This window comes from Nelumbo nucifera, chromosome 3 (assembly GCF_055504915.1).
Source record: "Nelumbo nucifera cultivar China Antique chromosome 3, China Antique-T2T, whole genome shotgun sequence".
NCBI lineage: Eukaryota > Viridiplantae > Streptophyta > Magnoliopsida > Proteales > Nelumbonaceae > Nelumbo > Nelumbo nucifera.
Window position 1 is genome coordinate 48651561 of NC_142651.1, and position 23881 is coordinate 48675441.

The following is a 23881-nucleotide window of genomic DNA, read 5'->3' on the forward strand; positions in this document are numbered from 1 at the left end:
AGCCTGTTCAAAAGGTAAGCAGATAAACTGGCAGGATTTTAGTAAACTAGAAGGGAGAAGATATGTTGTTGAATGTAAGAGGAATAGAAAGGGGTTCTTCATAGCTTTGACTGAATTTTTTGGGAAGGGACAGAGGCAACTGGTGTGTCTACCAGCAGGAAAACAGAACCAAGGCTGGGGGGAAGTAGACTGGTTGCTCAAAGAGTTCTTAGTTCAAAGAGTAGCAAATGAGAAAAAAGCCTCCATAAGGGAGGAGAAGGCTTATTTCAGTAACAGCAGGGTACAACAAGGGCCAGTGGTCATGGCAAAAACAAAAGGCCATTGCAGAATGGTGGGAGGTCTAGAGAGAGAGGAGTGGGATAGTAAGTTTGTGATACAAGCCATGGAAAAGGTTAATGATTGGAGGAGGGTAGCTGACTTACTGGCAACCAGGTTGAAGTTGAAGAGTGTCTTCATAGTAACCCCCTTCGATAACTGTAAAGCCATCCTAGATCCATTAGAGAATGATTTGGAAATATTAGCTATCAATGTTCAGGCTGAGTTCGGATCATTCACAGTCTTCAAATGGAATCTAACATCCAACTCCAAGGATTTTTTTGTTGAAGATGGTGTGGTGGTGCGTGTAATAGGCTTTCCATTCCATCTATGGAAACAAGAAATAGCAGAGTCTATAGCTGTGTTGTGTGGAGGAATCTTGAAAGGTGCTTTCTGGGGCGATCTCTATTCAGTAGCAATCCTGCTAAGTGGTGTGAAGCCAGAAGAATTTCCACGAAAGGTAGAGGTACGAACAGAGGGGAGCTTTGTCTCTGTGTGGTTAGCTTCCTCCATTGAAGCAGGGCTGTGGAAGGAGGCTCGGTTGGTAGGAGGGGAGGAGGAAGAAGAAGCACTACGTGGACTAGTGAGATTGGGTAATTCAAATGGGAAGGGATGTTTCACTAAAAAGGGCCAACATATTCTGGGAAGCCAAAAAGCTTTGGGGCAGTTGGAAGGTCAAACCTGGAGAAAGCAAGAAGAGGGTATGACAAATGGCAGATCCTTTGCGCATGTGGTGTTAGGGGAAAAAGACAAAAAGCTTCTACTGTCGAAAGGGAGAAGGCTGAACCAGCAATCTCAGACAGGGAAGGTTGCTGGTTTGACCATTAAAACAGGGGGGCGTGACTCTTTAAGTGGTCACGTAGGACGAAAAGAAGGGCCCAATCGAGTGGATCCCTATTATGGTGGGCCGGAGAAGGCTTTTCAAATAAAGGACTTGAAGTTGGGCTCCTATAGTCTTGAGCCCAAGGCCCATTATAAGACAGATGGGCCAAGGGACTTGTTAAGTAAGCACGTGACAGGGAGGAGGGATGAGCTGATAGACGAGATAAAGCGTCTATCTTCTTCAACCCCGAACCCTTCCTCTCGACCGAACAGTTCAGGCGCAAAAAAGTCTCAAGACTCGCAGTCTCGAGGCTCTCTACAGTGGGTCCCATCCAACCTGGCGAACCGTCTCTCACCAGATGGGCGCAACCCGAGATACATGAAGCCTAGTGATGAGAACAGAGTAGGGTTTGAAGATTGGTTGAGTGAACAAAACAGTAACGACGATTCTGATAGAGACGAAACACTAATTCTGGGAAGTTTGTCTTCGAAAAGCAACAATGATCTTCTTGAAACAGAAAGTTTGCATACAGAGTTGTTCTTAGAGGAAGAGACTGAAGAGGCAGGTGGCGGGAAGACTAGGAATGGTGAAGAAATTGGTTCTAAAGCTATGAAAACTCCTCCTCCCTTCGTCGAGGGAGCTGACCTTGAGTCTAATGAATTACAAGATGTTGGTGGAGAGGGACAAGAATCGGCCGTGAGTATGGATGCGGGTATTCTAGTGTCGGAAACACAGAGAAAGGTTTTCCAAGTGGGTAGGTCGTCAGGAAGTGATTCTTTCACCATGTCTACTTCCCAACCTTGTCCAAAAAGGGGAAAGGCCTTAAAACCATGTGTCGCCTGTCAGCAAATCATTTTCAGTGATTCTAGTCCTACCCCCGTTCTATCAGGTATGGGTGTCAATTCTGTTTTAGGTACCGACTTGTTTGCTATGCCTGTAACAGATATCCCAGCTTCCCATCCAGGAGTTTTTGATGCAAGAGAGAGGGTGATAGTGGAAGGAGGAGAGAGGGTGTTGGAAGGAAGTAGTAAGGGGGAGGCGGATAGAATTTGGGAGTTGATCTGTACAATGATGGAGGAACAAAATAAAAAGGAAGGATTCGTAGAAAGATGTTGTAGCAAAAATAAGTGTGAGAAGGGTAAAATTCTTTCTCAAACATTGGTTGGAAAGGATGGAGAAATTGGGAAGGGGGAGAAAAGAGGAACAAATAAGAAAAAAAGATCTGAAGTGGAAAGGCTAATCTCAGACATTGAGGGGGATTTAGAATTCAGTGGTAGAGGGGATAGGAGGAAGGGCCTAAAATGAGGAGAATATGGCCTCTTATTGGGTCCTTTGCTATTTTGTATCGATGAAAATTATTAGCTGGAATGTAAGAGGGTTACGGAGTGCAAGGAAGAGAAGGGCGATCAAAGACCTACTTCGAAGGGAAAAACCTGATATTGTGCTGTTACAAGAATCCAAACTGATGGAATTGGATGGGAGATGGGTGAGGAGTTTTTGGAGGTCTAGAGGTTTAGGTTGGAGCTCGTCTCCTTCTTGGGGAGCCTCGGGGGGGATTGTAACACTATGGAGGGAGGATGTGGTGGAAGTAGTGGAAGAATTGATAGGCAAATTCTCAATTTCCATTAAGTGCAAGAATGTAGAAAATGGGTGTGTATGGGTCTTAACCAATGTTTGTGGCCCTAATTCCTATAGAGAGAGGAATGAGATGTGGGAGGAACTATATGCAATTAAGGGGCTATGGGATGGTCCTTGGTGCCTGGGCGGGGATTTTAACGTCATTAGATTCTCTGATGAAACCAGTAATCCCCAATAGGTAATCTCAACAAGCATGAGGAAATTTAATGGTTTTATTGAAGATTGTGAACTGAAGGAAATACCTCTGCTGCAAGCCAGTTACACTTGGTCCAACCTTCAGGAAACCCCTTTGTGCTCGAAGTTGGATAGATTCCTTTTTAACCTTGCCTGGGAGAATAGTTTGGAAAACTTGGTTGCTAGGGCATTACCCAGGGTCACCTCTGATCACTGTCCTATCCAAATAGGAACTGAGTCTTTTCCTATAGGACCCAAACCTTTTAGATTCGAAAATATGTGGCTTACCCATCCAGATTTTGTGAAAAAAGTGAAGGAGTGGTGGGGTGAGGAGGAGAGGGGGGTAAGATGGAAGGGGATCAAGTTCCACAAGAAATTAAAAAGGTTGAGAGCCAAAATAAAAGAGTGGAATAGAGATCAGTTTGGTAGAATTGAGGAGCAAAAATTGGGCCTAATCTCTCGAATAGAGAATTTGGATGTAAAGGAATCTCACATTGGGCTGACTGAGGAGGACAGAGTGTTAAGGAGACAATTAAAAAAGGAGTTGGAAGAAGTGTTATTGAGGGAATAAATCAGTTGGAGACAAAAATCTAGACACAAGTGGATTAAGGAAGGCGATGGGAACACTAGATTCTTCCATGATTTGGCCAATGGGAGACGAAGAAAGAATTTTGTGACCAAGCTAGAGATAGGAGAGGAGGTGATTACCGACCAGGATGACATAGCCAGGAAATTTGTGGACCACTTCAAATCGATTTATAGAAGGCCTTTGAGTGAGAGAACAGTCATGGAAAGGGTGGATTGGCCAAGGATTGATGGAGTGGCAAGGTGGCTGGAAAGGGATTTTGAGGAAGAAGAGATTAAGAAAGCTGTCTTTCTAATGGATAGATCCAAGGCTCCGGGTCCAGATGGCTTTACAATGGGTTTTTATCAAGACTGTTGGGAGGTGTTGAAAGAGGATCTAGCTGAAGTCTTTAAGGAATTTGCAGACAATCACACTATAAGCCCTGGAATTAATGCCACCTTTTTGGCCTTGATACCTAAGAAGAATGATGCCAACCACCCAAAAGATTATAGGCCTATTAGTCTAGTGATAAGCATCTATAAAATTCTGGCTAAAGTGCTCTCATTGAGAATCAAAACAGTCCTCCCTACCATCATTAGTGAAACTCAGGGGGCTTTCATTCAAGGGCGACAAATAACAGATCAGATCTTAATTGCGAATGAGTGTGTGGAGGAAATGAAAAGGTCTAGTAGGAAAGGATTCATTTGTAAATTGGATCTTGAAAAGGCTTATGATTTGGTGGACTGGGAGTTTCTATTAGAGGTTATGCGGAATGGTGGTTTTGGGGACAAGTGGTGTAGTTGGATCTTTGGGTGTATCAGTACTTGTCACTATTCTATTCTGGTAAATGGTACGGTGAGGGATTTTTTTTCCAGCTTGCAGGGGTGTCAGGCAAGGGGATCCACTTTCACCATTCCTTTTTACCTTAATAGCTGATGTGATTAGTAGGATCATTACTAAGGCTGACAACGAAGATGCCATTAGGGGTTGGAGAATAGGGAGACACCAATTCCCCGTCACCCACCTTCAATTTGCAGACGACCTAATGATTTTTTGTGAAGGAGGTCTTAGTGAAAAGGTAGCAAACCTAAAGGAGCTAATAAAAGGATTTGAAAGTGTCTCTAATTTGAGAATAAATCTGGAAAAGAGTTGCGTAGCAGGTATAAATTTGGAGGTAGGGGAGGTCAAGGCTATTGAGGAGTGTCTTGAGTGTTCCACCTCTGCTTGGCCTATGTCATATTTAGGGCTTCCTTTAGGGGCAAATCCTAGGGAGAGTAGATTTTGGACCCCAGTATTAGAAAAATTTGAGAAGAGATTAGTCTCTTGGAAGAGGAACTATATTTCTTTAGGAGGAAGAATTACCCTAATAAGAGCTACCTTGGCTAACTTACCTACCTATTATTTGTCTGTCTTTAGGATACCAGTTAGGGAAGCTAGGAAGCTGGAGAAGTTGATGAGAGACTTCTTATGGGAGCCGGGGCAAGAGAAAAAGGATCACTTGGTTAATTGGGAAATTGTGTGCAGAAGTAAAGAAGAGGGGGGTTTGGGAATTGAGAGGGTAATTAGAAAGAATCAAGCTTTGTTAGGGAAATGGTTGTGGAGATGGCCTTTGGAAAGAGAGAGATTGTGGCATGAGGTGGTGGGAAGCATTCATGGGAGGTCAGAGAATGGATGGGATGATGGTGTATCGAGGCAAGCTAACCTAGCAGCACCTTGGAAGGTTATTCACAACACCCTTCCTCAATTCCTCAATTTTATCAGGTATGAAGTTTGTTATGGCAACTCTTTCATTTTTTGGGAGGATATTTGGGTAGGAGACTCACCGTTAAAGGATTTGTTCCCCTCACTTTTTTCTATTTCTTTGTACAAAAAAGAGGTGGTCTCAAAATTTGTCTCACCCTTGGGAACACCCTTAGATCCTACTTGGGATTTTGGTTTTCGTAGAGGACTTAGGGATGCTGAAATTGAGTCTCTTTCTTTTTTGCTTGGGTGTCTTAATCAGGTTTGTTTGGATCCTCCAAGCCAGATAAGAGGGTTTGGACTCCTAGACCCAATGGAACCTTCACTTGTGCTTATTTTTTCAAGTCCATCTCTCAACTTTCTACTCACCAACCCTTTCCGTCAAAAGAAATTTGGTGTAGGCCAGTCCCCCCGAAAATTATGGCTTTTTGTTGGGAAGTTTTCCATGGGAAAGTAAACACTTTAGACAACCTACAAAAGAGAAGACCTTTTCTCTGTATTTCTCCTAATTGGTGTATCCTCTGTAGAGCTCACGGTGAGGATTGTTACCATCTATTAGTATCTTGTCCCTTTTCTGCAGACCATTGGGCTTGGCTACTTTCGTTGTTTGGGGGTAGTTGGAGTCTACCAGCAGAAGTTCACATGCTCTTCAACCATTCTACCTTTTATTGGCCTACAAAAATAGGGAGAATTATGTGGAGATGTGCTCGTGCTGCCTTGACTTGGACTCTTTGGGAAGAAAGGAATCTCAAAATTTTTCAAGATAAGGAAAGGAACAGCCAAGATTTGAAAGATTGTGTGTTAAACAGGGCAATACATTGGCTGAAGACCTTGGAAATCTTTCGTCAATTCTCCTTTAATGACATTTGGAGAAATTGGTTAGCAGTAGCAAGGTGCTCATCTTTAAAGGCCAAATCAATTACAAGTTGGTCTCTTCCACCCGAAGGCTCAATTAAGTTGAACTTTGATGGAAGCAGCATGGGTAATCCAGGATTATCCGGAATGGGGGGGGTGCTTTGAGAAATGAGAAGGGAGAGATTTTGTTGCTCTACTCAGGTCCTTTGGGAATTGGGAATTCCATCAGGGCAGAACTTTTAGCTGCTGTACAAGGGGTCCAATTTGCAAACCAGCTGGGGGTACAACAACTAATAATCGAGGGGGATTCCAAAGTGGTGGTGGGTTGGTTGAAAAATTCTGAAGAGGCTATGTGGCAATACAAGAATGAAATGAAGAAATTTAGTTGGTTGACAAGGAATATGTTGGTCACTGTACAGTGGGTGGGGAGATCAGCAAATACCTTGTCAGATGTGTTAGCTAAGCAAGGGGTAAATAGGGAAGAATTATTTTGGGCTCAGTTGTGATTCTTGTTTTTCTTTCCTAGTTTACTTGTAAGTTTCAAGGAGGGGCTGCAGCTCGCGCCTCTCATTGGGATGATGTATGAACTCGCTCTAATTTGCTTCTGAATCAATAAACTTACTATTATTCATCAAAAAAAAAAAAGATTGTGTTGAGTTGCTGGAAAAGTTGCAGTATACCGAGATCCAGACAGAAAGATGAGATGTAAGTGGTGGAAAGAGAGCATAAACGAATGTTTTTAGTTAAGTTTTATTACAAAATCTTGGCGAGAAATCAAGTTGACAGATCAGGGGTTAAGGGGTTTGGGTAAAATCCAATGCCTCTAAGGATGGAGACTTTTGCATGGCTGGTCTCATTGGATAGCATACTAACTCTTGATCAAAGAGGATTTCACTTGCGGGAAGTTGTTTTCTGTGTATCGTTGATGAGAAGGACGTGATGCATCTGTTTGTGGGATGTTGCTTTTTGAAATTTGTTTGGCAATGTTTTTTCAATCTTTTTGGTCTTGACATGTGGATTCCAAAAACCCCCATGTGAAATCTTTGGCAGCTGGCCTATCTCAAGAGGAAATAGGAGATCAAAGACTGTCTGGAGTTGCATTCCTTTTGCCATCTATTGGGAAATTTGGAAGGAAGGAAATAAAAGAACATTTGGAGGTCAATATCGAAGACCGGAGAACATAACGTTTTACTTAAGTGGAAAAAACACTTAGGGAGTAGGGACTGGGTATTAGTCTTGTCAGAATTTGAAGGTGTATCAAAATAAGTGTTTGAAGACAACTTTTGATCTGTTTTAGAAGTCTAATCTTGATCACTGTTGTATTATAGTGATGTTTTGCTTATTGTATTTTGATCGTCTTTTGTGACCTCTCATCACCTTTGATGTATTATTCTTTCATATTAATAATTTTTTTTTTCTTTTTTTTTTATTACCAAAAAATCTTGCTTATGATCTCAAGAGTTTCATGGTCTCTCAAACCTCTCCTGAATCTAAAGTCCCATGAGATATTTGAGTGTGGTAAGGATGACTAAAATGAATATGTTTTTGTCAGAGATGGCATGAACTCGGAAATGGGAGTTGGAATTTGACACATTACTGGTATTCTGACTTGGTGAAACCAAAAGTAGGATTCATGGACGTGTCTTACGTAAACAATATGTTATACATAGTAAACATTATGACTAACTAAAAGGGCAGCCCAGTGCATGAGGCTCCTACCAATGTGGGGATTAGTCTCTTTTCATCTGCTGCCACCAAAATAAATAGTAGGGGAGAGAGTGGGTCTCCCTCCCTCAATTCTCTGGTTGCTTTATAAAACCTTTTGGGGTTCCATTTGATCCATTGCATTCCAAATCCCATCTTATTGAGCAGCCAGTTAAGAAAACATCAAGTTAACATGGTTGCATGCTTTTCTGATCTGATTTATACACAAATCCCCACTTCTGGAGCTCCTTATATCATCAACTGCTTCATTAGCCACCCATATTTGATCCACAATTTGTCTCCTTTTATAGAAGTGCCTTGAGCCAGGGTCACTATCTAATTAATTCTTTGAACAGTTATTGAAGTGGTTGGCATTGTTTTGTTGCGAATGCCATATAAGTGTACTGGATAAGGTTTCTCTGGAGTGTATTACAAGTTTACAACTTCAAATCCAAATATTTAGTGGAGTTAAAGGAAAACAAACTCAAGACAGCCAAAAGCATGGGATAAAATGATATTTAATTTCTTGGTATGATATATCATATTCTTCTTGAGATATTTCTTTTTAATTTTATTTTGGATTGTTGGGTTACAATTTAGAAGAGGGAGGATTTGTGTTTTATCATAATCAATATATCATATCTTTCTTACAAATTTGTGTTTTTTTCTAATTTCTAGCAAAGCGTTAACATGCAACTTCTCTGTTCTTGACAGTTCCTGGAAGATTTTATCAATGGAGCTGAGGTTTCATCACTTTTGGATTGCATTCGCCTGACTGCAGGACCTTTGCTTTCTCTTGCAGCTGCAACTCGACCTGCACGTGCTGGTCCTGCTTCTGGTGCTCCTGGTGTAACAGCCAATCTCTCTGCTATTCCAAAGCAAAACGGTTTTATGCCATCGCAAGGACTGTTGCCAGGCGGTTCATCGTCAAATGCTACTCAGGCTACATCTACTACTGTAGGAAATCCTGTTGCAAGTACTGGCATGGGTCCTCTTGGGAGTCACAGCTTTCATAGTGTTGCAACATTGGCTGTTGCAGGAAGAGGTGGACCTGGAATTGTTCCTAGCTCACTGCTTCCAATTGATGTCTCTGTTGTATTGCGCGGTCCATACTGGATTCGCATCATCTATCGTAAAAACTTTGCAGTTGACATGCGTTGCTTTGCTGGAGATCAGGTTTGGTTACAGCCAGCAACACCACCCAAAGGAGGTCCTTCTTTTGGGGGATCATTACCATGCCCTCAGTTTCGACCTTTCATAATGGAGCATGTTGCCCAGGAGTTGAATGGTCTAGAACCTAATTTCAGTGGTGGTCAACAGCCAGTTGGACTTGTCAATTCAAGCAATCTGAACCCTGGTTCAGGTGCACAACTTTCTGCTGCTGGTGGAAGCCGTGTTAACCTTACAGCTTCTAGTCCGATTTCTAGATCGACTCCAATGGCTGGAAACCAGGTAGCTGGTCTAAGTCGCATGGGCAATGCTCTGTTAACTCAAAATTTAGCAGCTGTTGGCTCAGGATTACCTTTACGTAGAACACCAGGCACAGGTGTACCTGTGCATGTAAGGGGAGAACTCAATACAGCTTTCATTGGGCTTGGGGATGATGGAGGATATGGTGGTGGATGGGTTCCTGTCGTTGCTCTCAAAAAGGTTTTACGGGGAATTCTCAAATACCTTGGAGTTCTGTGGCTATTTGCACAATTACCTGATCTTTTGAAAGAGATTCTTGGGTCAATTCTTAAGGACAATGAAGGTGCTCTTTTAAATTTGGACCAGGAGCAACCAGCCTTACGTTTCTTTGTGGGGTAAACACTAATTCCTATCATTTTGTTTATTAGAAGTGATTTCTTGGTTGCCCTGAAACTGTTTGTTTATATTAAAGAAGGTTTTTAATTCCTTTTGGCTATCAGGTTTGCATTTTATTAAATAATTAGTTGAAAACTGAAAATGCAGACATGATTTGGTTAATTTCATCAATGAAGAACTTGTATAATTCTCAAACAAAGGAGGGGGGTGAGACAAAATGTAAGAAAGATATCTAAAAAGACATCAGCTTAGATTCTTGATTTATATCAGGAGCAATCAGCCGCACTAGTTATAAAATGTAAATATGGAGCAAGTATTATGTCCTAGGAATAGGTGGAGAATAATCTAGAACAACCCAAACCCATGTACAAGAGCCCCTTTACAAAATATACGAAAAAATGAGTCCTTCCCTGGATGGAATGATCAGGGTGGCTCAGTATCATTTGCAAGGACATCTTGTCCCCTACAATATGTAGCCAATCCAGAGCACCATCCTTGCAAAATATCCAACTAGAGACAGTTTGTCAATCTTGGTCTTTAATTGGAAACTTGGGATGGGATGTTCATTGTGACTGCTAATACACAAGATTCTCTGGAACACTTCCCAGGGCATCCAGATGAGAATGAAGCATGTATATTAAAGAAAGAAAATAACTTCTAGATGGTTGGTCAACTTACTTTTTGGGCAAGGCCATCTTGATTTCAGTTCAGGTATTATTAGATATTTAATAAACAGTTATTCAAATCTAATGTTTATTAGTCTTGATTTTTGTATATTAGAATTTGACTACAAACCCATGGTCAATTTGTTTAGTGTATTCATAAAAAACAAAGATAAAAGAATTGAGAGAGAGAGAGAGAGGTTTGTTTAGTGTTTTCATAAAAAACAAAGATAAAAGAATTTACCAATGCAACTCAGGAACACCTATGTAAAAAAATAAAATAAGGGGGGAAATGCAAGCCTCACTAGTGGTAGTGGAATGCACAGCATTCTTCTTCTCATGTGACACTTAGCGTATTGTACACAACTATTGTTTTATACATTTAATAAAGTTATTGTAGTTACCATTACAAAAAAATGATGTTAATGGTTTCTTTGCCTCCTTTTAAGTTTGATTGAACAAATAAATAGCTGATATCAACAAAAAACAAATGAAAGATGACCAGATATCTAAAGTTGAGTTTAACCAAAAAGTTATTTTTTATATTTCTTGATTTATTTTAATGGTTGATTACTGTGCTTCTGAAATCAACAGAAAGAGAAAAAGAGACATTGTTCTCCACGTTTGAGACCTCTCTGTGATCACTCATCCAGGGGATTCATTAACCAAGACCCTATAGGTGACTATAGTCTATGGAGACACATTGCATTATCCAATTTCTACACTTGGTCCAAAGCCCATATTTCCATGACCTTGTTAAGAAAAGTTCAACTCTGTCATAGGCTTTGGTCATATCAAGTTTTAATGCCATATACTTGATTTTATGGAAGCTTCAAAATTCCGATACACCCTGGTACGACAGGAAGGGTGTACTGATACTTTTGACCCTTGTGTTTTATTATTCTTTTAGTTTTTTTTTTCAAAATTTGAGTTTTGAGCATATTATTATACATTTTATTTATTAAAAACAATACTTAAAAAACCTTTAAATAGGTGTATCGGTATTGACAAGATACAATACGATATGTCCTGTATCAGGTGTACCGTATCGGAATTTTCAACCTTGGTTTTACCCCTCGTCCTTTTTAAAAACACAATACTTTGGAGGGCTCCACTTGATCTAGAGCCACTTTAGTATTACCATTAATAATGGGTCCCTCCAGCAGAGATCCCTGTTCTTCACCTAAACTATTCTAAACATTTTTTTAATGTCTCTTTTGATAAATAACATTTTTTAATGTCTTCCCTACTCAATATATTTGAAACCTTGAAAAGTTCCTGAAAAGAATCTGCAATTTGATCTTTAGATTTTCTTGCCCTCAATTTACTGACCCTTTTGAAATTTCAACCTATCAATTCAATTTTTGCATCTCCTTTGGATAGTTATAACATGGAAGAAGCAGGTATTTCTATCCTATTATTCTTCAATCTCTTTTGGTAGTTGGGAGTGCTCCGTTTTCTTAGATGAGGAAAGTTTTTTATTGAACAATGCATATAATTTTTGTGATAGAAAATATTGTTGTGCTTTATAGGTATCTTGAGGATTATCCACTGCTTTACACAATTTTTTGCATGCAAATTAATTTAGCAATGCTCCTCTGTGATGTTCATGCTTTCCCTGTCAGGATTCCTAGTTCTGGATCTGAAAATATTTCTTTTTGCAGGGGCTATGTGTTTGCGGTGAGTGTCCACAGAGTACAACTTCTTCTGCAAGTGTTGAGTGTGAAGCGCTTCCATCACCAGCAGCAGCAACAACAGCAGCAAAACCAAGCTAATGCTCAAGAGGAATTGACACAGGCTGAAATATCAGAAATATGTGACTACTTCAGCCGTCGTGTTGCATCAGAGCCTTATGATGCATCACGGGTTGCATCCTTCATCACTCTTCTCACGTTGCCCATTTCAGTTCTGCGTGAGTTCTTGAAAGTAATTGCTTGGAAAAAAGGATTATCACAGGCACAGGGTGGGGACATCGCCCCTGCACAAAAGCCTCGTATTGAGTTATGTCTCGAGAATCATGCGGGATCAACCATGGAAGAGAATCCTAAGCATTCTTCAACTTCAAAAAGCAATATCCATTATGATCGGCCTCACAACTCTGTTGATTTTGGACTTACTGTTGTCCTTGATCCTGTACACATACCTCACATAAATGCTGCTGGTGGGGCTGCTTGGTTGCCCTACTGTGTTTCTGTGAGATTGAGATATTCATTTGGTGAAAACCCTCATGTTTCTTTTCTTGGAATGGAGGGTAGCCATGGAGGCCGAGCTTGTTGGTTGAGATTGGAAGACTGGGAGAAGTGTAAGCAGAGGGTAGCCCGAACAGTGGAATTGAGTGCAACTTCAGCTGGAGATGTTGCACAGGGGAGGTTGAGAGTGGTTGCAGATAATGTGCAAAGAACACTTCAGGGTTGCCTTCAGGGTCTAAGGGATGGTGGTGGCATTACCGGAAGTTCTGGTGCAACGTGATCACCGTTAAATATCATTTCATTGGTAATGAAAGAGGGAAAATGAAGATGCATTCTTACGGCAGTGGTATCTCCATTTGCTAATGAAACCTGATTGAGCTACACGTCTCAACGAGGAGCTTCAGATGGTTGGTTCATAGCCATCAGCCAGCTTGGTTATACTGGTGGTTGCATACTTGGCCATTTCTGTGATTAGATTGAGATACCTTTGCAAAAAATATGTGGTGGAGGTTTCTACAGCAGTAAATAATGAGGGGGCAGTTGAATAGGCATTAGCCCATGATGAATGGATTTTAATTTCCAGTGGGCATTGGGCAGTGTTTCTGGCTCCTGTTTATCTAACCTAGAGATCGTCAGAGAAGCGGGGTGTAAGATATATTTAAAGGAAAGGTTCATCTTTTTTGTAAAATTGGTCCAAGTTGGAAGCGTTTCATGACATGTACAGCAGCTTACACACTCACTTATTGGGCATTAAAACTAATATTGTAAAAAAGGAAATTAGTTTTACGATAGTTTACCTGCTGGCTACAAACTTAATGATGTTAATCTTCTTTCTTAACCCTTGTATCGTATGAAGATGAGGCTCTCACTCTCAGGCTTTCAATCCTTGCAATTAACTAGTAGTTGGATGTTAGCAGCAGAATTTCAAGTAAAAAAAATACAAAGGAATTCTTATGTTGGGGTGGCTGCAGTATGCCATTTTTGGATTTATTTTTTACATTTTCGCATAATAACCCTGTACTGCCAAGTGCCAACATGTATATAGGGGGATCTTATTAGTTATCATCACTTAGTTCCTTCTAGTTGGGCCTGGTGGCCCTGGTTCATGATGAAAGTTTTTAATGGGATCTAAAACATGGTACATGATGAAAATCAACTATGTCGGAAATGGGGCTGGGGAGGAGATAGCAATGTTTATTTCATTATAGTGAACTTAGTGTCATCTTTGTTCCATTGAGAGGGCTTAAGTTTACTTGTTGCCTTTCTAGTCTCTGCCCCATCTAAAAGAATAAAAAATAAAAAGAAAGTGGGTATTCCAAGGTTGCCCTAAAACTCGTCTCAATTACATGGGTTTGGCTACATGAATCTCGTTCCGCCATTTTACTCTATTAGCATGAAATCAAGGAGTATCAACTATGCGTATTGCTGAGTCAAAGAGGCAACCAACTGGGTCGTGTTCATATCTGCGAAAGTTTTTTATTATTTATTTATTTTTTTGATAAGCTATGTCTGGGAAAGGTTACCACCGAAGTCTGAATATGGCCATTTAGACTAAATTTACATATTTAGCGTTGCAGTGGATTTAAAAGCTGATGAATCGTATGATATACATTGATACACCACAATATTTTGAACCTTGGTATAAAAGTATCAGGAATGCAGAGTGTATAGGAACAAACAATCTTAAACTTGAGATGTATCATGATGCACTTAAAAAATACAATGAATATTGTGAAGCTTTTAAGATGGGCAATATTTATGATGCCGGATAGGTATGATATCGGAAGAACTTGAATTTTGATGAATATCAGCTAATTGGTTATTGTTTTTATCATATAACTTTTTATGATATTGTGGCTTTCCGGTATCATGGTCCAATTCTTTAAGATGATTGTATCTTTGTTTTGATGAATGGCTCTAGAGCTTTTGCATTTGGGGGCTATTTAGTTCTGTTGCTTAAATAAATGTTTTGTATCTCACTTTCATTGAAAAATGAGAATTGGTTGAAAAATGTTTTTAGCGTTTTTTGACAGTTAGGCGCCATTGGGTGCCATATAAGTTAAATAATGAAAAAAACGCCTATGAGACTAAACTCCATTTTGATCTTTAGACAAGAGACCAATGCTTTAAAAAATGATACAGAATCAGAACCATTATGGCCACTGGTTTTCGGGTCGATGGTTTGACTGTCCAGTCTGAAGGGATGGGTCATTCTGACAAAATAAATTAAAAATAAAAAATAATTAAAATTTAAAATGGCCAAAAACCATATAACGGGTCGATAGTTCGACCACCCGGGTTAACGGGTCATTGACCGATTCAGCGATTTTTGGCCAGAAACTGGGTTTGAGGTAAAACAAAACCAATTGCTTAGATGGTTCCCAGGACTAACAGTCTGACCGTCCGGGTCAATGGCGGTTCGAAATCCCCACCCTGCCTCCGCTCTCTATGTAGGATGGAATTAGATGGGTTTTAATCCAAAGAGGGTTCTTCCGATGTATACTAAAGAACATGCATGTGATGCTTGGCTTGGGGGTCAGATCTCGAACCTGTGAAATGTTAGAAGCTGCTTGCTGAGTTCTTCCCAAAGTCCGCTGCAACGCTCTAGTATCTTTGTCTATCTTAATTTTTACCTTGGGCTTTGGTTCGTTCAACACTTTGGATTATTTTTTTGGTTATGTAATGTGTTGGTTATTTTGATGGTTTGGCGGGTCGTATTGTATCTGATCATGCATCTTCATCGTAGGGAAAAATCTGGACTGGACTTGTCATGTGCCCAGTATTTGGGTAGTCAGGGCCTACAATTGAATGGATTTAGTGTCCATTTGATTGCGAGGGCTTTCATGCAGCGGCTTCTGGTTTTGTGAGCTGAGTCCCATCTGGGCAGCCTATAAGCCAAAGCCATGCTGGGTGAAAAGTCGGGAAAAATCTTTGTTGTTGGGAGCCAACGGCTTATGTTGTTGAGAACATTTTTGCGAGTGCCACATTATTATAAAGTGGGGTAAAATAGTAATTACCCTTTATTTCTTTTTAACCATAAAGGCATAAATATATATACATGGGCGTGAATTCGTGTCTAGCCTGAAAACACTCTCCCAACAGCTAAAGTTAACTCAAAAAATCCAGAGTCCAAAAACATTGGCTTTCCGCTTATGTTTGTTTTTAGTGTCTGTTTGGGAGGGATTTTATGCAGCGGCTTCTGGCATTGTAAGATAGGTAAAACTGTGAAGCAGTGTTTGATGAAAACCCGAAACCAGAAGCAATATTTCAATCAATGCAACTCAATGAACGCTGAAACACTCCCAAATGGGCCCTTAATAACTTGTTCAAATCAGTTCAACCCTCCCAAATGGGCCCCTTAATAGCTTCTGGAAATGGGGCCCTTAATAACTTTTCCAGAGCAGCTCAACAAAGCGCAATTATGTGATTCAATGTCTGTGGCTCTGTGCAGTTACACTAAAAAAATCTATAATGATGTAGATGTTCCCTATCTAGTACGGTGATAAGGTCAGCAGCTCTTATTTCGACTTTTGTTTTGATGAAAATTGAAAATCTCCCTTCCCACGTACACAAACCAACCAAGGCAAAAGGGGCAAAAATCAGATGACAATGTCCTGTGTTAATGATTCAAAGGTATGATGAGTCCCTATACTCAAATCACCATTAACCGAAGACAACCTCATCATAGTATTTATTTATAATTTTCAATTAAAATATTTACTTTTGTAAGTAGGGGTGTTAATGGATCGGTTTTGGGTTGGACTAGATGTGTAAATCGGGCCGTGCCGCCCGTGGCCTAGAATGAATTTGAACCGGTCCAATAGGATGGTCCGCGGGCTGTGCCAGGCCCGACATGATCATGTGAGCTGTGCTAGGCTTTGGGTTTTAGGTCCACGGGCTAGCACAACACGACACGACTGAGCAGGCCGACATGGCCCAAATATATTATATATATTTATATATTATAATTATATAATAATATATTAATAAAATAAATAATTTTTTATTTTATTATACTAATTTATTTAATTATTATATATATAAGCAATTGTATACACAAAATTCATATAAAATTAAAATTTTAATTTTTTTGTCAATTTTTTTTTTAAATAAATTGCTTTGGCTCGATGCACAGCCCGACTAGGCCTAAGGCTTGGCCCACGGGCCACTCCAGCCCGCTGCACAACACGAGTTCGCATGGGCCAACCCCCAAAATTTTCACCGAGGAGGGCAGTACGACCCTCACTTTGTGCGGACCGCCCACAAGCCCTGGCATGTTGGCCCAGCACGACAAACTTTACACCTTTAGGTTGGACTCTGTCCAAATCAAAATCAATTTGGATGGACTAACTAGACATATTGAATTTGGATGGGCTGGATGAACCAATATGATATATTGGATTGGACCTAGTCCGTTCATAATGAATTTATATTAGATTGAGCCAATATCTGATCCATTGATAGAAGATAAGAACATAGGTGGCAATGGACCAGGTTTGAGTTGAAACCAATCTAAATTAACAGGAATTTGAACAGATTGGACAGTCTCTGGACCAGTCCAAAATGGTCCAAAATAGATTGGACCAGGTTCATTTGTAATAGATTCACATTGGACTGGATTGGATTGGACCAAATTCAATCCAATTGACACCCCTATTTGTAAGCAATTTTTAATAAATATTTTCGTAATTAAAATATTAGATTTTAGTATATTTAGTTCACTTGAAGTAATAAGTGATTAGATTTGAATTTAGGAGAACAAAATAATAGATATCTCGTATAAGGCTTGTATATACTCTCCTATAAAATAAAGAAAGAAAAAATGAAAATATTTCAGTTTGGAAATGGTTTGTTAACATGTATGACTCTGTTTTCAAAACAAAAGAAGCTTATGATTTAAAGTAGGGGTGTCAATTGGACTGGATTTGGTCCAATCCGATCCGGTCCAATGTGAATCCATTATAAATGGATCAGGTCTAATTTAATCTAATGAATATTTTGGACCAATTTGGACTGGTCCAATTTAATGTCTGGACCGTCCAATCTGTTCAAATTCATTTTGATTTAGATTGGTTTCAATCCAAATCGGGTCCATTGACACATATATTCTTATCTTATATCAATGGACCAGATATTGGTTTAATCCAACCCATTGCAATCCAATCTAATAAATATTTTGGACCAGATTGGTCCAATCCAATATGCCTTGTTGGTCTGTCCAAATTGATTTTGGATTGGACGGGATCCAAGCCAAAACCAGTCCATTGACACCTTTAATTTAAAGGATTCATATTCTTGAAAATATTTTGATTTTAGGTTTATTTTAATTATTAATCAAATAGTTATGGTTCTCATCAACATTCATTAATTTAATCGATTTAACATCAATGTGTGAATGGATGCTAGTTATATATAAAACTAGGATATAACATTTTCTTGGGGATGTAGCTCAAATGGTAGAGCGCTCGCTTTGCATGCGAGAGGTACAGGGTTCGATCCCCTGCATCTCCAAATTTTCTTTGATTATGCTATGTTTTGAAACAAAAAAGATAAATCGTTTCTCATTTATTTTCTTTTTGTCTGGTTGAAACTTCTCTAATCTGGGTCTGGGTCTGGGTCTGGGAGGGTTAGAACGCATACTTTCAACCCAACCTACTATTTTCCCAATCAATTGGTCATTAACCCGCTAAACTAGGTGATTGAACTATTTAACTTGTTCAACCCAAATAACAATTTTCAAGCCAAATTTTTATTATTTTTTATTTTCTTTGAAATATCATGAATTGATTTATTTGAACTGAATGATTGAACCATTAACCCAAAAACCAGTAGTCTAAGCGGTTCTGCTTCTAAGTTTATATTAATGGGAGAGAGGCATTACAAGAAAAACCGGCCAAACTGGCGGTGTTAAACCGGCTAAACTGCCGGTTTATAACTAAAAACAGCGGCATAGATACATCAATGGTGGAGATTTTAGCATAACTGCCATCAGTGGTTCAAACCATGAAATAATATAAAAAAGGGCGACGTTTTAGTAAATGAAGCGGGCGGTTTTGCATTGAACCGGCCGGTCATAAATTACTCTTGGACCAACTGAATAAAAATTTCCCTCCAAAACATTGTTCTGCGGTAAGACACCTACCACTGTTGAGTGGATTATAGACAATGGTGCTTTGGACCACATGGTGTCCACTAAAACCTTTTTTTACAAAATCTTGCTCCTTGAACTAATACAGTTACCAAATGGGGGAGATCACTCATGTCTCTCTTCAATGTTCTTTACAAATTAACCCTGGCATTTTTATCAAAAAGGTTTTGCATGCTCCCAAGTTCCATTGCAATTTATTATCAGTAAACGGATTAACAAAACATTTGAATTGCATTGTTCTCTTCTCTTTTTCCCTTTTGTATCATCCAAGACCTTGTCTCTTAGACTGTGATTGGGACGAGTCATCTCGAAGGAAGTTCTATCGTCACAACACCCCTAGTTTTGCTTTAGCTACTCTTTCTTCCATGGTTTTTAAAATTGATCCGTAGATCGAATCGGTCAGGGGTCCAGTTACCGGGTCGAATGATCCGATTGTTCGAACTGAATATTCGGACTATTCTGACAAAAAAATAAAAAAATTTAAAAAATAAAAAACGGTCAAAACTGTTCAAACAATTAACGACCCGATTCAACGGTTCGTTGACCAAAATCAACAATTTTAAGAGAAAATCCAGTTTTTGAGAAAAACGGAGCTGATTCCCAGTTTTTCTGATCCAATCCGGTTTTGAAAACCATGCTTTCTTCTATCAGTTTGGAGATTTGGCATAGGCTGTGTTGGCCATGCTTCAAATAAAAGGCACTCTCTCGTCTTGGTGTCTTTGCTCCAGTTCAATACTACTACGTTCGTAGACTCGTTCCTTTTTTTTCTCAATCAGATTCGTGTAGATAGCACCACCCAACCAACACCAATCATAATTGAACTCAACCCACAATCTGAGCCCATCCCTATGGCTATGACTAAACCTTCTCGTCCCTGTTGCTTGTGGCACCCCTTAATATTCTTTGAGAATATAACTATTAGCTTCCACCCTTTTTGGCTCATCCCGTCACTACACCACAATCTTACCTTCATGCTAATTCTACCCTTGTTGAGCCGATTTCCTTTTTAGAGGTACTTCGTGACTTAGATTGGAGGCGTGCCATAGCTGATGGGATAGATGCACTTGATCATAATAAGACATGTGCTATTGTTGATCTACCTCTTGAAAACCGAGCTATTGGCTCTAAATGGGTGTAAAACATAAAACTCAAAAACCAATAACTTAATCAACAATATAAAGTTTATCTTATTGCAAATGGCTATACACAAATTGAAGGTTTAGATTATCATGATTGCACTGGTAACTTAACTTGTCACCATGAGATGTTTCCTAGCGGTAGATAGAGAAAAACATTGGGATTTTCATAGAAATGGCAATTTCTACCCTGCCTATTGGATACTTGCCCCTACCCACCCGAATATAGCAATTTTTTCCTAAGGGACAGATTTTCGGGTGGGGACAGGTTGTGGAATTCTATAACTCATACGGCTATGGGTAGGGTACGATATTAGGTTAATCCCAACTCTTCCCAACTTGTATATTATTGGAAGTCATATGAACTTTATTTATTATGTGTTGAATTAATAATATTTAAGTTTGAATTTTATATGAATGACAATTGATAGTTTATGTGTTTTTATATGTCTTAAATAATTGGAAATCTTGTTATTTCTTTATATTATTTACTTATTTATTCTTATATAAAATAAGAAATAATAGGAAATTAGATGCGGGTTCTAAGCCCAACCCACCCTACCCTTGAATGCAAGAATGGTAGGGTCGGGAAGGGTTTTAAATTTTCATGTGCAGGGAGGGTTTGGAATCTCAAAATCCAACGCACTATAGGTTTTGGCATGGGTACAAATTGGAAAGTTCAGGAAGGTGGGTAGGATCTAGAATTTATAAAACCCTCCCTAAACCTATCCCCATTGTCATCCCTAGATTTGCATTAGCTTGACGTAAACAATGATATCCTTTACACAGATCTCCATGAAGGGGTCTATATGTAGATTCCTCTTGGTTTTCCTAAGGAGGATGACTGTTGCATTTGCAAATTTCTTAAATCCCCATATTGCCTTAAATAGGCCTTTCACATGTGGTTTGAAAAGTTTGCCACTTGTCCAAGGTGATTCATTGCTTACCGTGCTTGTTTATTGTTGATGATCTCATTATCATAGGGAATGACTCTACCAAGATTGATTCTCTCAAGCATTATCTAATGCTCAATTTGGAAAGAGTACAAATGCAAACATGTACAGGGTAAATACATACAAAATACAAGATTTTGCACTCTACGTATTTGCATTTATACTCCTTCCAAACTCAGCCTAAATTATTGTTTTTACATCAAAGACTAGGGCTTGCTGACCTTTTTTCTAGGAATTAAAGTGGCACACTCCTCCCCCGACATATTTTCTCAGTAAGCATAAACTCATTATGGAGATTTTAGCTGAAATAGGAATGACTAAATATTGCAATCCAATCTCTTGCCCTATGGAGAAACAATGACATTTTTGTGGATAGTTCTACTCCACCCATTACCGATCCAACACGTTACAAGAGATTGGTAGGGTGCACACTTGTTTATCTCACAGTTACAAGGCCTTATCTCAACTTTTTTGTACATTGTCTTAGTTAATTCATGCACAAGCCACACGGATAATACTTTGGTACTTCCATACGTGTTGTCCGATTCTTAAAAACAATACCACACATCATGGCATCTTCTTATCAAGCTTCGAGTGACTTTATCCTTTGTGGGTTTTGTGATTTTGATTGGGCCTCTGCCCCCCTTAACTTGAAATTCCACAACTGGTTATGTTACAATATTGGGCAACGTACTCTCCCATTTTTGTGGAAAACAAAGAAGCAACCACAATAGCTGAATTCTTATGATTAAAATGGGACCTTGTTGATCATTGTATTCATCTCACATGTTTGATGTAGTTGCATTGTAACAATAAGATTGCATTACATATCATTGCTAATCCTATTTTTCATGAAAGGACAAAATACATTGATAGGGGTGGCCACGAGTCGAGCTCGAATATATATATATAATTATAAAAATAATATATAATAAAGATATTATAATTCTTAATTTTTTAAATATCAAATAAAAAATATTTATATATATATAATTTATTTTTATAAAATATTTTTCTCAAATCGAGCTCAAACCGAATCAAGCTCGAGCTTACGAGTTTTTGACTCAAATCAAGTTCAAGCCTTGTACTACCTTGGCGATCCGAGCTCAAGCCTCGTACTATTCGGTTTGTCTCGATTCGAATCCACCCCTACACATTGACACCGAATGTCATTTTGTTTGCAAACGCATACCTTGACTAGAGATTGAGACTTTTCGTCTTCTAAGTGCTTCTCAACCTGCAGATCTCCTAATGAAAGCTCTTAGTGTTGACAAGTTTAGTGATCTATCATCATGTCTTCTTATACTTCAACTTGAGGGGAGGGTTAAGAGCATAATATCAAAGTGTTTTATGAGAATATCTTCAATTTATGAACTAATTGTGGATGGAGAAGGCACAAAGCTTATGAATCTCCAAACAGATAATTTCGAAGATGGGTGGAGAATTGTTAACAGACGGAGAAGCCAAAACAACATTAAACATCATCATAGAAACAATAGTTTGATGACCCTTATATTCATCTCACATGTTTAATGTAGTTGCTTTGTAAAATAAGATTGCATTACATATCATTGCTAATCCTATTTTTCACACGAGTCGAGCTCGGATATGTATATATATATATAATAAAAGTATAGAAAATAATAAAATAATATATATATATATATATATAATAAAGATATTATAGTTCTTAATTTTTTAAATATCCATTAACAAATATTTATATATGTAACTTTTTATTTTTATAAAATATTTTTCTCAAATCGAGCTCAAGCCGAACCAAGCTCAAGCTTACGAGTTTTTGACTCGAATCGAGCTCAAGCTCGAGCTCGAGCCTTGTACTACCTTAGCAATCCGAGTTCGAGCCTCGTACTATTTGGTTTATCTCGGTTCGAATCCACCCCTACACATTGACACCAAATGTCATTTCGTTTGCAAACGCATACCTTGACTAGAGATTGAGACTTTTCGTCTTCTAAGTGCTTCTCAACCTGCAGATCTCCTAATGAAAGCTCTTAGTGTTGATAAGTTTAATGATCTATCATCATGTCTTCTTATACTTCAAGTTGAGGGGAGGGTTAAGAGCATAATATCAAAGTTTTATGAGAATATCTTCAATTTATGCACTAATTGTGGATGGAGAAGGCACAAAGCTTATGAATCTCCAAGCAATGACAGATAATTTCGAAGATGGGTGGAGAATTGTTAACAGACGGAGAAGCCAAAACAACTTTAAACATATCATAGAAACAATGGTTTGATGATTAATAACTGAGTTAAGGATAGGATGTGGATGAACAAGAAAAATGATTGGGCCAAAGAAAAGTTTCAAAGAATAAACTGAGCTCGAGAGTTCAAGAAGTAATCCACATGGGCTATACTCATCAATGCATGCCATGCAATCATTGAACCTATAGGGAAAATTCTAAATAAAATGAAATGGGTGCCCAAGATGGGTCCACCAGATGTATCACTAGCAATGAGTGAACTTCAGCAAGAAACAATGAGGTATCATTGCTAAATAAAATTCTAAATAACATTTAATGCTATAAGTGAAGATGTATCAGGGGAGACCCTGTCTCCATAAGCATAATTTGGATCCCATTAAAAGTCATAAACCTATCGTATGCTTTCTTATGGAAACTTTCGTCAACCCTGACCAATCTAAGAAAATTGTTAAGTCTTTTACTTTTGATGATTTTATGATTGTTAATTTGTTGGATTCTCAGGAGGGTTTTAGATTTTATGGGACAAAAATGTTAGTAACCTCCAAGTTATTTTGTCTAATGATAGAATGGTTTATGTTTGCATTTATGGAATTTCTTCAAAAAATTCATGGTTTTGTACTTTTGTTTATGTGCCTCCCAACAAGATCTAACAACGCCTTGTTTGGCCTTCGATTGGTGACATTGCTGAAAATACAAGTGGTGCATGGTGCGTAATGAGAGATTTTAACTCTTATAGATGCGTAGAAAATAAAAATGGGTGAATAGAAGTTAAACCAAGCCAAACTTGTGATTTTAATAACCTACCTTATTTTAAATTGCAATCTCATTGAAATAGAAATGAATGGCCTACAATTCACATGGAAAAACAAGACTACTTGGGAGATGTTGGATCTAGTTAATGAAGAGTGGATGGGTATGCTTCCTAATGCTAGTTCACATAATCTA

The 23881-nt window shown here is 38.8% G+C and overlaps 1 protein-coding gene and 1 non-coding gene across 2 annotated transcripts in view; both read left to right on the top strand.

The window, feature by feature from the left end:
- Positions 1–13309, top strand: part of SWP (RNA polymerase II transcription mediator) — a 40851-nt gene extending 27542 nt beyond the window's left edge. The window contains exons 7-8 of the mRNA XM_010275899.3: positions 8529–9619; positions 11947–13309. Of these exons, the coding sequence (XP_010274201.1) occupies positions 8529–9619; positions 11947–12751 (1896 nt within the window). The 3' untranslated portion in view covers positions 12752–13309. The remainder of the gene's footprint in view (positions 1–8528; positions 9620–11946) is intronic.
- Positions 13310–17909: 4600 nt separating this feature from the next.
- TRNAA-UGC (transfer RNA alanine (anticodon UGC)) lies at positions 17910–17982 on the top strand. Its single transcript has one exon. It is a non-coding gene; the product is annotated as a tRNA-Ala (tRNA).
- Positions 17983–23881: the final 5899 nt, after the last annotated feature.